This window comes from Lissotriton vulgaris, chromosome 1_2 (assembly GCF_964263255.1).
Source record: "Lissotriton vulgaris chromosome 1_2, aLisVul1.2, whole genome shotgun sequence".
NCBI classification, from domain to species: domain Eukaryota; kingdom Metazoa; phylum Chordata; class Amphibia; order Caudata; family Salamandridae; genus Lissotriton; species Lissotriton vulgaris.
In genome coordinates this window covers 66321551-66335210 of record NC_141686.1, presented here as the reverse complement: position 1 = coordinate 66335210, position 13660 = coordinate 66321551, and the positions used below count along the sequence as shown (strand labels likewise).

The 13660-nt window shown below is 39.4% G+C and overlaps 1 protein-coding gene across 1 annotated transcript in view; it reads right to left on the bottom strand.

The window, feature by feature from the left end:
• NRIP2 (nuclear receptor interacting protein 2) overlaps nt 1-13660 on the bottom strand; it is a 447283-nt gene that overhangs the window by 39560 nt on the left and 394063 nt on the right. The window contains exon 3 of the mRNA XM_086952819.1: nt 1440-1522. Within this exon, the coding sequence (XP_086808945.1) occupies nt 1440-1522 (83 nt within the window). The remainder of the gene's footprint in view (nt 1-1439; nt 1523-13660) is intronic.

Genomic DNA, 13660 nt, shown 5'->3' with positions numbered 1-13660 from the left:
TCATTTCCCCCTTTGTTTTTCCCACCTCTTGTGTCTCGATCCTACCGAGACACAAGATGGCGGCTGCTCCGGACTGTTTGGAATGTTTACAGTCACCCGAGAGCCAATCAGCTTTCCATGCGCGAACTCACGTAGCGCGCTGGTACGCGTCCCGGTGCGCGTACCGGGGCGCGCTTATAGATATATATATTTTTTTGAACCTAAATTACTCAAAATCCACTGGAGCACATATCTTGAGACATAGCAAAGGCACATCGGGCTACCAGTCCCTACAATTTTGCCAAGTTTGGTGGAAATCCATTCAGCCGTTCGGGCTAAAAGTGAGGTCGACCGCGCTATGGAAATTAACATGAGGAAAACACATTTTGGGACCCCCTTTTATCTCGGCCCCCGCTTGACGAATCCCCCCCAAACTTTCAGGGAAGGACCGGAGCGCCGCGAGGCAAATTTGAGGAAATTTTCAGGCAAAGTTATTCCCAATAGAATGTTGCGATTTCCCTATTTAAAATAATCCTAACATTAACTACCTACTGGCGACCGCCAGTAGGTAATATATATATATATATATATATATATATATATATATATATATATATATATATATATATATATATATATATATATATATATATATATATATATATATCTATACTACTATTATAAAGCAAGAACTTTGAACCTTTGAGGCGGGTAAATTTGGGAACCACAGTGCCAATCCACACACCCGATACATCATTGTGATCACCAGGGTGGGCAGATGGACATAGGCTATATAAACTATAAAAATATGCGTTATTTAAAAAATGTACCTTAAAAAAAAAAAGTAGTCCCTTCGAAGTAGCGCCGGCCGCGACCTGCGTGCTGACGTCAGGAGCGCGGGGAGGAGCGGCGTCCAGGACCGTGAGGAGGAGCGGCGTACATGGCGCGGGGGAGGAGCAGTGACCAGCGGCGGACAGGCGGTGAGGACCAGTGGACAGGCGGGAGGAGTTGTGACAAGCGGCAAGGAGCGGCGGAGCGGTGAACTGAGGAGCGCGGAAGAGGAGCGGCGGCTGAGGTAAGGCTCCGGGGGACCCACGGACAATGTCGGGGCAGGCGGGGGTCGGAGCAGGGGGGGTCGGGGCTGGCGGGGGACGGGGCAGGCGGGGGCCCGGGCTGCTGGACAATGTCGGGGCGGGCGGGGTCCCGGGCTGATGGACAATGTCGGGGCGGGCGGGGGTCGGGGAAACCTGATTGCTCCCGGACAAGGTCGGGAAGGGCTGCTAGTATATATAATACACACACACACATATATATATATATATATATATACACACACACATATATATATATATATATATATATATATATATATATATATATATATATATATATATATATATATATATATATATATATATATAAATCAAAGTTTCAACATTCCCTGCGCCCCCATCTCTTACCCCAAACTGGTTACACAGCTCCGCGAGATGAGGTTTTGCTGGCAGCCCGTGTTAATCATGGCTCTCACTTCCTGACCGTGGCACTGGAGAGGAAATAAAAAAGAGATATTAAGAAAATTAAGCAATTAAATCGTCGTCTTTATCAACAGCCTCTTGTTTTCTGTAGAGCATGGGTATCCATGCTCAGTGCGTATTACAGATTAAGGCAGGGAAAATAAATGAGATAATTTTTTAGCGATTTGCTAAATCAGAGACAAAAGTATTTCACACTCAAAGCTTCCAGTAAAGAATTTGAACGTGACACCAACCTAGAACAAAAAGTGACCAGCCACCAGAACCGGTTCTCTTGGCTTTGCTATTCAGAGGCGTGCCTCACCCGACTTCAGCACTCTTTTTGTGTTACACAGTTTCAGTCCCTTCCTTAGGTTTTGAGGTGCTGAAGCTAGCAAATGGGCATTATTTAGACATAGGCAGTTTGGCCTTGAAAACCGGCAAGCCTGTGTGACTGTGCTACCTAATTCACACGCCCTGTGTTGTTGCTGATTTTTTTCTCTCGAAATGGCTTCCTATTATATACATGGCAGGAGCTGCTTCAGTAGCAACTATAATAAGGGTCACTGGAATTGTGCAGCACAGAGGCTCACTTTCTGTGACAGAGTTGACTAAATTATGCAACAGAAAAGGCAAAAAATTGCAACAGAAAAGGCAACAAAAATACGGTTGATGAAGAGAAAAGAGAAGCAATTTTCTAAATAGTCAATACATTTTGAAAGACTTTAGATTTCAGGCAATAAAGAGAGTTCGTCTGAGTTAAAGGGTTTTATTTTCAAATCTTTTAGTTTTTCATCTACTTATTCATTAAGCATTACTCTTTTACTCTTTAGATTTCAGCATTAAAGTTAATATAATCCATCAATCATTATTTGATTATGTAATAGAACAAGATTCTTTGTTAAAATAACAGTCAGTATTGTGATAATCCAACAAGGGAGTTTTATAAAGGAAACTCCATATTCTAACAAAATTGGTATAGTGACAGAAAAGGTGTCACTTCGGATACCCAATGAAGAGTTCGGAAGAGATAGATCAATGCACAAGCAAAAACCTTTGCAAATCAGACTAGAAAGTATTCACAGTCATTAATCAGCAGATATCTAGAATTTAACTAAATAACTTCTCATGTGGAGAAGTCAAGAATATCAGAGATTAATATGTAGTCAGAATGTCGTAGAAAGGAATCTACCTCACTCCAGAAACATACACTAATATAAACACACACATTTTATGTTACAATATTATTTCCTTTTGTCTTCTTCATCCACCAATAGAATATCAGCAGCCTCTTGGGTACAAGTTTACTCCCCATCCCCTCACCAGAGCATAATAAACTGTCAGACATTTTTCTACAAAAAGTTACGTTATTTTCTTGTATACCAAACACTCTTCCCATGAATCATTATTCCTGTTGGTTCATCTCCTTCAGTTGTCTAATACAGAACAAGTGTCTACTCACTAACTAAAAGTAGGCTTTTGAAGTTGCACATCTGCAGTAAAGAGATCAAAACATCTTGCACAAACAACTATTTAATTTGATAAACAGGCCTTTTCATGAAAATGCATAATTTTTCCATTTAACATGGCATTGATAGTTGGGCTAATTCAATTCAGCACTTTATTTACGTGCAGGACTATAACAATTAGATATGGTTGCCTATTAAAAATTTTGCATTTGGCATATGTTTTATTTAAACAGAAGCATGCACTCCTAATTAATGTGTTTTGAATAGCAAATGAAATTAGTGGCTTCAGTTTCTCCCCTCTGATGGTTGACAAAACATCACAAGGTATTCACAAATGAATCTTTGGAGTGCACTCTCATTTTCAGTTGGGTCAAGCTTGTTATTTCTGAGGGTTTCAATTTCCTTCAACCTCTTATACTCCCTATTCTTTTTTTTCTATTTCTAACTCTTTTCTAAATTGTCTCTTGTTACTTTATTCTTCTTTTAGTAAAATACCACCTAAAACCATGATATAAAGTGAAGATGGTTATCAAACAGTCCTCCACCCACTGTTGCAAACCAATTGCCAAGGGTAGAAACTCCTTTCCCTAAGCTCCCTAATAGACTTGTGGTTTCTGACGGTTCTAATTAAGGTTTCAACTTAGAAATGTCCTTTGCAAATTCTTCTATCTTTCTACGCTCATCAGTTATTTTCGAGCAGTAATAATGAGCCTTCAGAATTTTGCATATTCTGCCTTTCTAGACCAACAAGATATCTAAAGCTAATTGATTCTGCAAAATCATTAATCTGATAGGCACTAATGGAGTGTTAACTGCTAGATAGGCACCAGATGCACCAGCAGCTAATTTATCTACTACTTTAGATAGCATTCTAATTTTCTCATCATTTAAGACTACTCTTACAGGAGGTATTATTGCTCCCACTAATTGTGCCCATCATTTGGACTACATGAGTGTCTATGGGGAGGGGTTGGTCATTGTTAAAGTGCCTATGCTATTAACATGATACATCTTAGGAAATAGCAAAGCTAAATAGCAAACCCCCTCCCAATCAGCTGGCAACTGAAAATAAACATCTTGTCCACACACAAAACAAAGTCCAAGAATAACTGCTTCTTCCCCTGTTAATATTTGTATAAGCCCCAGTGAAAACTTCAAAAGGGTGTTCATAATTACTTATACCAGTATGTCTTTTTATAACTTGATTTATTTGTTTGTAGGAACATAATTTACATTCTTGTCTTCTATTTAATTTCAATTTTGGATAAACCATTTTCTTTTAATATTCATCTTCTTTCTTCTAGACATTTCTCAAAATGCCTTCATCTTTATTTTTGCTACAGAAGGCTGGGGCTCTTCTTTCCTCGAATGTTAATATGGATGGCTTTTCTAATGGTCTCATTAGACAGGTCAGGTTCTTTTTGCATCCCTTAACAGTATCTATGACCGTGGGTGATCCAAAGAAGTACCATGCAATTTCCATATCCTTTCCTTTTGGATGAGGGTTAATTATTTTCTGAAGGGGAACTTTAGAAAGAATCATGTCATAATTGGAAAAATAATATTCAAAACGTTCCTGTCTCCAAAATAAACTGAGCAAAATACCCCATGAAATTGCATATGACAATGGGACTTGGTGGTATGTTTCCTCCTCTGCAGCTGAAGAAGGTAAATGTGTACAAACGTAACAATCCTTAGTATCTAAAGCCTGTGTATATTCTTAAACTAATCTAGAATAAACGCTAGTTTAAAACTCTTCCTTTTAATAATATATAAAGGAAGGCTCACGTTTTGTCTCATCTATTGTGTGTGCAGGTGTAGACCTAAGTGTTTCAAATTTTTGCTAAAAATTCATGCAAACTTAAAGGAGCATAAGTAGTTAATATAACACCTATTAGTGTGACAACAATTACTATTCAACACTTAGCTTTAGTAAGGATACATGTTTGTCTACAATCACACCTTCAGTAGAATATTAGCAGCAGGCAGGTTCATATTCTGCATTGGCTTCCACTTGCGCAAATGTGCAAAGCTTCTTTAATTATCGTTTGCAGACATTCCACTTAGTTTACATATAGACAGCTTCATAAGACATCCTTAGCCCTACTCTATTTTCTTCTAAATGAACTATCCCTACTCTTCTACTGCAATCTTGGCCCAAGGGAAATCTTAATTCTTTCATTTATTTTTATTGATTGTTCATGGTCAGTTTCATTTATTTCAAGCTCCTATTTTGTATATTTAAGCACAGTTTGTCAGGTGTCTTCTCCAGTGATTTGGTTGTTGTACTCACTAAATAGTGCTTGTCAAGTTCTTCGATTGTAATGTTTGTTTCAGAAATCTTTATTTAATCAATGCTGTTCCTCAGTGTGGCATACCATGGATGTTCAAATATCTCTGATCTCAGTTCATTAGGATTTTGTCCTGATGCATTTGGCACATTTTCAGCATTGTAGGTTTATTCAGGTGCAGACTATCTTCGACAAAGCAATCTTGCTGTCTTGGATCTCCTTGATGTCTGTAGATCTTCTGTTTCACTTATACTACTAGACTCCGTTTCTTCAAAACCCACTTATCTCTAACCTGTCAAAATCATTACATTTGTGGATGCATTTGAATAATTCTGTAATGTTTAATCTCATCCCTGATGACCTCATTGTCACAATAGCTTCATCATCTAGCTGTGCCCAGAAGCTTTTTTGTAAAGGTACACTCTTAGAAAGATTCACTTCTAGGAGAAGTGTGGCTCAGGGGTTAGAGGCGGCAAACCCGGAAGCTGAGATCGGCCCCAGACCAGGGTTCAATTCTCCGCCCCAACGGGGGTTGGGCTCAATAATTCCACAGACTCGATAATTCTCCCTCCGGTGCCTACTCGACTCACGGGTTCACACTCTGCGACTCTGGGCAATAGCTTGCTTAATCTCCACAACGGCCCCTCGCGGCGGGATGCCTGGCTTTCACCTTGTGGATACCCTGCCGGGGTATCTCACAGGGGAATACCAGGACGGGTTCCCTAAGCAAGCGCATAGATGCCTGCGATGTGGGCGATTTGCGCTATATAAATACATGTACATTTACATTTACATATTTTCTTGCCAAAAACCCTTGTGGGGAAATCCCATCATCAAATGATACTGTTTCTCCCTGTGCAATTGGTGTCATGAAAACAATTCTCCTTCCTTCTCTCTATGATTGAGTATTTGTGTTGGTGTCTAGGCAACAATTTGTAAATTCTGTGATATCGAGATAGACCCTTTCCGCAGCTGCTACTCCCACATCACCTTAAACAACAGTATATGAAACACAATTTGTTGGTGCAGTAGCAACCAGTACTGCCAATGTCTGTGCTGTAATGGAAAACATCCATTACAATGCAGTCATTACATCGCACTGCTTTTACAACGCAACTGACTTTACAACGCATATCATTAGAACGCATGCCAATACAACACATTATAAGGTAAGTAATGGAGATTTTATTAGTTTTAGGGTGGGTATGGGTTTTGGTGTAGATGGGAATAGTAATTTTTACCCCTATACTCTCCAACACTTTCCTACTGTTGCACTCATTGGAGTTGGAATAGTAATTTTTACCCATACACTATCGAACACTTACCCTACTGTTGCCCTAAAAGTATTATGTGTAGGAATGGTATGCGTTGTAATGGAATGCGTTGTAATGGTAATTTAAAAAAATGCTTTTTTATGGCATGCTTTGTAAAATCATGTGATGTAATGGTATTTGCGATGTAAAAACTAGAGGTGGGCGGCAATTTCCATTCCACCAACGGAATGTGCGCAAAGAAGGCAGAAAAACTGGGCAAATTTCCGCACATTCGCGGGCGGAATGGAAGTTGGCCGCCCGCCCGCCTCCCGCCCGCCGTATTAAATTATATTTAAAGGCTAAAATACAACTTAAATAAAACTTACCTTATTGTGCCGCAAACTTCCCCATCGCGGCTCATCTTGGAACTGCGCATGCACAGGACCATGCGCATGCGCATGCGCAGTCCTGGCGAGCAATGCGCATGCTCAGGCTCCCGCTCATGCGCAGTTTCCAAGATGAAGCCGCAATGGGGAAGTTTGCGGCGCAATAAGGTAAGTTTTATTTAAGTTGGGAGGCGGGCAGGAAGCGGGCAGCGGGAGGGCCGGCTCGCATAACGGAAATATCGTGGAGAGGCACGGAGATTGGTTCAATTTCCGTGCCTCTCCGCGATAGTCCCTTCCGTGACTTCCGCCCACCCCTAGTAAAAACTGCATTGTAAAAGCATGCGTTGTAAATGTTTGCGTTGTAACATCATATATGCTGCTCTAATAACTTTTGACTCTGGGAAAGGAGCAGTCATAGTTGAAGCAGTAGCCCTTGAGCAATTACAGAAGGGGCTGCTTCAGTAGTTGCACGATCAATTGGACATGCTGGAAGTGGTCTCTCAATTTGAATTGTGCTTGGACACTAGTGGTTGTAATACCATCTGTATTTGCTGTAGGAGCCAAATAATTAGGTGAATGAGAGGACAACACAGCATCTAAAATGTTATCCTTCAATCACTATCAGTATCTGTTTTGTTTGCAGCTGCCTCCTCATCATTTCCCTGTTTACGATTCTTTTTAGTCTTTTTTGTGGCTAACTCTGAGTGCATTCTAGCTCCCTCAGCTGAACATTTCCTCCATCTTTGCTGCCCTTCACCTCACCCCATTGAGCATCTGCTTAATTTTGCACAGCTCTCCTTGCTCTATTCTGGTATTTTCTTCCTGCTTAGCATGAGCTGCCCTTTCTCAAGCATTCAATGCTTCGTACTGTGTGTGTCTAGGAGGTGGCTTCATTTCATATAACATTTCTCGTAGGTTTTCAATATTCTTCAAATCATAAGTACCATATTGTGGAAATTGAAATGGTCCTTCATTTTCTGTGATCTTGCACCATTGACAAAGCCACAAACATGTATGGAGCCTACATGTGTTGCAATATAATAAGCTGGTATGACTTCCAGTGGAGCCTCCTAACCCTCCTGAACTGGGGCTCTCACATCTCCCCTCATCAAATCTCTAAGAGCTTTAAAACATTTCATGATTGCAAATATTCAAAAACAAATAAACAGTAATCAATTTTGAAAACCTCAATGTTTTGTTCAGTTCACAGTTCCGTATAGCTCAGTACTTTTCTTCAATTCTGTTACAATTTCATAAACCTTCCACTACTTGACAATTTTTTCAATTAACATCAGTGCAGCACTTCACACCAGTGGACCTATTCCAGTGCAGTACTCTATGATGCTCTATGATGCAACTCTCCACTTCTTGCAGCAGTTCACCCTCTTTTACAATGTTCTCATGTACAAATTCTACAAATCTAAGCAAGCGCAATAAACAAGTAACTTTTGTCTGATCCGCTAAATAAATTCAAAGTTGCTAATTCATGCAGGAAAATTGCAAAAAAGGTTTTAACACCCACAACTCCCTTACATACACATACACATGAATCAAATCTCGACCAGCTAGAAATTACCCTGATTGACGTAGTTTCCTCTTTGCCCACTAGGTTTCACTATCACCAATCAATATTAGTACAATCACACGTGGTGAAAAGAGGAGCAATTGTTTTGCACTCTAATGTGGATTTAAAGTGAAATGGACAAAGCAAAGTCGAAAATGCTGTATTCAACCAAACAAAATACTTATCAATAAAAAGATAATGTTAAAAAATATATATATATTAGTACAATCACAACAAATCCCTATCTCAATTGTGCAGTCAAAGGTACCTCACGGATCTTCACTACAAACCAGACAAATAACACCTCTCTTTTTTTCCCTATATATTCTGGGATCTTAGACTACTTCAAATCTGATAACAACTTCAACTGCTCAACATCTAAGCATAAACACTACTATTTCACAAAACATGTTCCCTCAGCACAAAAATGTAATCTCAAATAGACAACTGCTACTCATAACTCTATTGATACTCACACCTCCACCACTGCAACCATCTTTGAAACCGCAACTCCTTTAGTCTTCAAATTTCAGCTTTGGGGTTAAAGGACTTGGGCAATTCTATAGTGGGGGAACTTATTTCAGGTCATCTCTCTTGTGACACTTACCGTACTCGCTCTACTACTTGATGGAGCATTGTTTTCTATATCTCACTCTTCAAGTGTAATCATTAAATAACACCCACCTCTGGTTGTATGGACCTTTGTTGGTTGATGAAGAGAAATGAGGAGCAACCATCTCTATAGGCAATAATTCATTAAAGACTTTGAATTTCGGTCAATAAAGAGAGTTAGTGTGAGTTAAAGGGCTTAATTTTCAAATATTTTAGTTTTTCATCTATTTATTCATTAAGTATTACTCTTTAGATTTCAGCATTAAAGTTAATGTAATCCATCAATCGATATTTGATTATAAAATAGAACAAGATATTTGTTACAATCACAGTCAGTATAGTAATAATACAACAAGTGTGTTCTATGTGGGAAACTCCCTATTCCAATAACTAGGTATAATGAGAGAAAAGGTGTTATTTCAGAAACGCAATGAAGAGTTCTGATGAGAGAGATCAATGCACAAGCAAAAACCTTTGCAAATCAGACGGGAAATTATTCACAGTCATTATTCGGCAGACATCTAGAAATATGCTAAATGGGGAAGCCAAGAATATCAGAGACAAGTGTTTAGTCAGGATGTCAGTGAAAGGAGTCCGCCCTACTCTAGGAACATGCACTAATATAAACACATATAATCTATGTTACGATATTATTTCCTTTCGTCTTCTTCATCCACCAAAAGAATATTAGCAGACTCCTGGGAACAAGTTCACTCCCCATCCTCTCACTACAGCATAATAAACTGTCAGACATTTGTCCTTGAAAAGTTACAACGTTATTTTTTTGCAATCCAAAAACTTGGTGAGAACCTTACTATCAGTTGTCTAATACAAAACATTTGTCTGGTCACTAACTACCAGTAGGCTTCTGAAGATGCAACATCTACAGTAAAGAGAAGAAAAACATCATACACAAATAACTATTCAATGTGTAAAACAATCCTTTCTGTGATAATGCATATTTTTTTCATTTAACATGGCATCAACAGTTAGGCTAACTTAATTCAGAACTTTATTTACATGCTGGAATATAACATTTATATATGGCTACCTACTACAAATTTTGCACACAGCAAATGTGTTATTTAGATGTAACTAGCTGCGAATTATTAATAGAAGTGTTTCTAATAGCAGATAACATTTGTGGCAACAAGTCACACCTTTTTTAGTAACGTGTGATCTACTTGATCTACAACTATTTTTGTGTTGTTGATGAATTATATAGAAAATCTGTAATTATTCAGTGAATACAGTGGCTATAAAATCATATAATTCCACTCATCCTGAACACAACCTATGATGCATGGCAATCCTGTTATGGTCTATATTACTCCCCAAGATTTAAACCAAAAACATTTTCATGAATAAAATAACTTATTTTTGGGGACTGAGAGTTAGTGTACTGGCTTCGCTAAAAAAAACTATTCTCGTCGTCTTGTCTACATCCTGACAGCACACCTGACGCTGGTGGAAATTGTGTCATGTTGAACCAACGCGTAGACCATGGAGTTCAGGATTTTAAAAAAACAAACAAATGTAATGCCCCTGACATGCTTGGAGAAAACTCACAATGAGCAGAGGATGATGATTGTAAATAGTAAAGCATAATAGCGGCCACCAAGGGGTTACCCGCACTTTACCGAGACTCCAGGGAAAGGCAAGTTTAACCCCTTCCAGGCTCATGACGAGCTGGGCTCGTCATGGTGTAGCCTCCTCGCACGCCGATGACGAGCCCAGCTCGTCATGTAACATGGGTTTTTTTAAATCTCAGCATAGCTCCAGAATACCACTAGCATGCATGTGGTTAAGGAAAGAAATGCTTAGGGCCAATAATAGAACAACATCAACATGGATTGGCTATTAAATTGTTGAGGAGTGTTATTCCAGGACTTTAGACAAAGACAGAAGGCTAGTCCTTCAAATTGCACTTTTCCAATAGTAGGAACCAGCAGCAAGAAGCCAGAGGAAGGCCAGAGATTGCCAAAAGCAGAGTACTAGCAGAAAGTAGGGTGCTGCACCAGGCCACAGGAGGGGTGGACCATCAACTACACTGTGCAAAGGGGGTCGTTATTGTGTGGCTAACTGTATTGTGGGAATTACAGTGCCTTTTAGGTCTTGAATCATATCTGGAACAATCCTTTTAATTAAGTTCTTTAAGTGAGTTTTCATTTCTCACACGTTAGTTTGTGATTTTAGGCAATAACTTTAACATGGGTTCTTTTCCTTGTAATAATATAAACAAATCCTACAACAGATGTACTTTCGGGTCACTAGTCTTCTGCCACACCTTGGTGGAACACCTTTTCCTCAGTGTTTTCAGGGCACAGAGCATGGGATTCTCTCAAGTCCTGTATTAGACCCATTCTCATGGCATCCCCTTTCCAAGTCTGTAACAATGCCCAGTGGACTGTGAGATTAATGTAAGCCATCAGTTTAACCATATTCCCAGTGCTCCTGCCATAAGTGTCTACAGATAATGGTATCTACCTTTGTCCAGTCGCATTGAGTATAGACACAGCTTTTGGTCATGTCTGTAGGGCCCACAGAAGATGATTTTGGGAAGCAGTTTTTGCATTCTACTTTACAAGAACACACTGAGGGAAATTCCGAGAGAAATGTAGTTTATTTGACCCCTTTATAATTTCCTCCTTGACCAACTGCGCACAAGTTTCCAAAATTAAATATAGGACGACATTTTTTGTAGTCAGATCATTTTGTACAAATTCATCATAAAAGACAGAATGAAAAGCAATGCAAAACATGTGTTTCTACTCACTGTAGAAAATTGTGTGCATTTTGTACATGTACTAGAGAACATCACTGCAACAGATTTGTTTTACAGCACAACGAGTCCGTTTTGCAGAGTGAATATCTTCATTTCTTTAGATTTCTGCAGAGGAGGCCTTAGGCATGTGCAAGCTGTGCACCTGCACAGAGCCGCCAATCCCCAGGGGCTGCCACGCCATTATATATCCTTAATATAAAAATCCTCTGAGGATGGATACATATTTGCGTGGCAGCCCCTGGCAGGGATTTGGCGGCCTCTGACTCTGTTCCACTTCCAAGCACCCTGACCCCCCCTCTTCACTGGCCTCCGCGCCTGCGTTCCTCCGGGTGCCCCCTACCTACGCTCCCTGCCCAGGGCCGCCATAAGCCTAGAGCCGCCCCTGATTTCTGAATCATCCAGATTGCTGGATCTGTATTCAAAGTCTGATTTTCGAATAGAACTGTTATATATCTTTTCATTTTTTTGAGGTGGGGTTGATTTTTTGAGGATAAATCGGAAGCTGCTAGTAGGATTTTCACCAAATTGCAAAAAGCACACTGAAGGATTGTGTTTTCAGATAAGTTGATGTGGTTATTTCTAGTGGTTTTGGGCAATCATGGACAAAACACAAGATATGAGGCTCCTTGAGGGCTCCTCCAACCGATTAATTCAAAATATTTTTTAGGGTCAAACATACTTTTTGTGCAGTTTTTGTCAAATGAAGCACAATTTTATGGATTTTTTTTTATTATTTGCTAATAACTGGTGGTGGTCGATGAATCTGCTGGAAATTGTCCATTTGCCTGATATGCCGTGTTTATTTTTTCATCATTTCATGCAAGGTGGTCAAGTTGGTCACAAAATTATTTGGTGTGAGGTAAAGGTGATTCCTGTCAATGATTGAAAGTCTGCGGTATGTCTATGTCAACATGATGGAGATGTATGGAACACTTTCAATCTCTTTTTTTATTTGAAAAAAGAAAATCCTAAAGAAGCAATGCCCCACTTGCCATGGTATTTTTCGCCCTTGGCACAAAGCTCATTGAAATGTTTTTACTTTCAGGCACAGCCACATTTCGGATGGCAGTAAGCAAAAGTAAACACTTTCCATTTGTTTGCTTGCTCTACGGTGGAACAAACATCCAATGGTCCTTACTCTGTCGGGCTGTCAGAAGTGTATGTCAGCAGCTGAGACAGAGTAGTCTCCACCACTGACATACTGAAGGTCCAATTGGCTCTAAACATTCAGTTTGGCAGAAAGGGTTCTCCATCGCCATTGCCCTTTCTGCCACACACAAAATAAAGCCCTAATTCCATAGGAATTTTTCGCTTAATAGAATTACATCAACCTTTGCAACCAGCTCCATTTCATGGTTTTCCTGTAAACCCATTCAGTAGTTTATGGGATATTTTTGTTAGAGAAAGGAGCAGGACTTCATAAGTTGATGACTTATTTGTGATTTTTTTCAGAAATCTGCATCTATCTGTGAAGCATTTGAAAATATTAGAGTCTGATTGGATGAGGGAGAATTCGTTTGCATTTTGATATCAGAGTCATCGGATTGTTTGGCAACTTTCTGTGCCACTTTTGCCTATATTATTCAAGTGTAAGTTACTTATGTAAATGAGTGGGGAAAATACATTGCAGTATGTTTAATAGTACTAACAAATTCAAGAATATGTGGGTATTGAATTTATCTGACTTGATTTGAAGTGAGTTAAAGACACTTTTATAGTTAGCGATGCCAAGTATGGGGGGGAATTGTTTTGTTGTTACATGTTAGAATGTAGTTTTATCAAAAAAGAAATATAAAGGAAGATAAGAGAC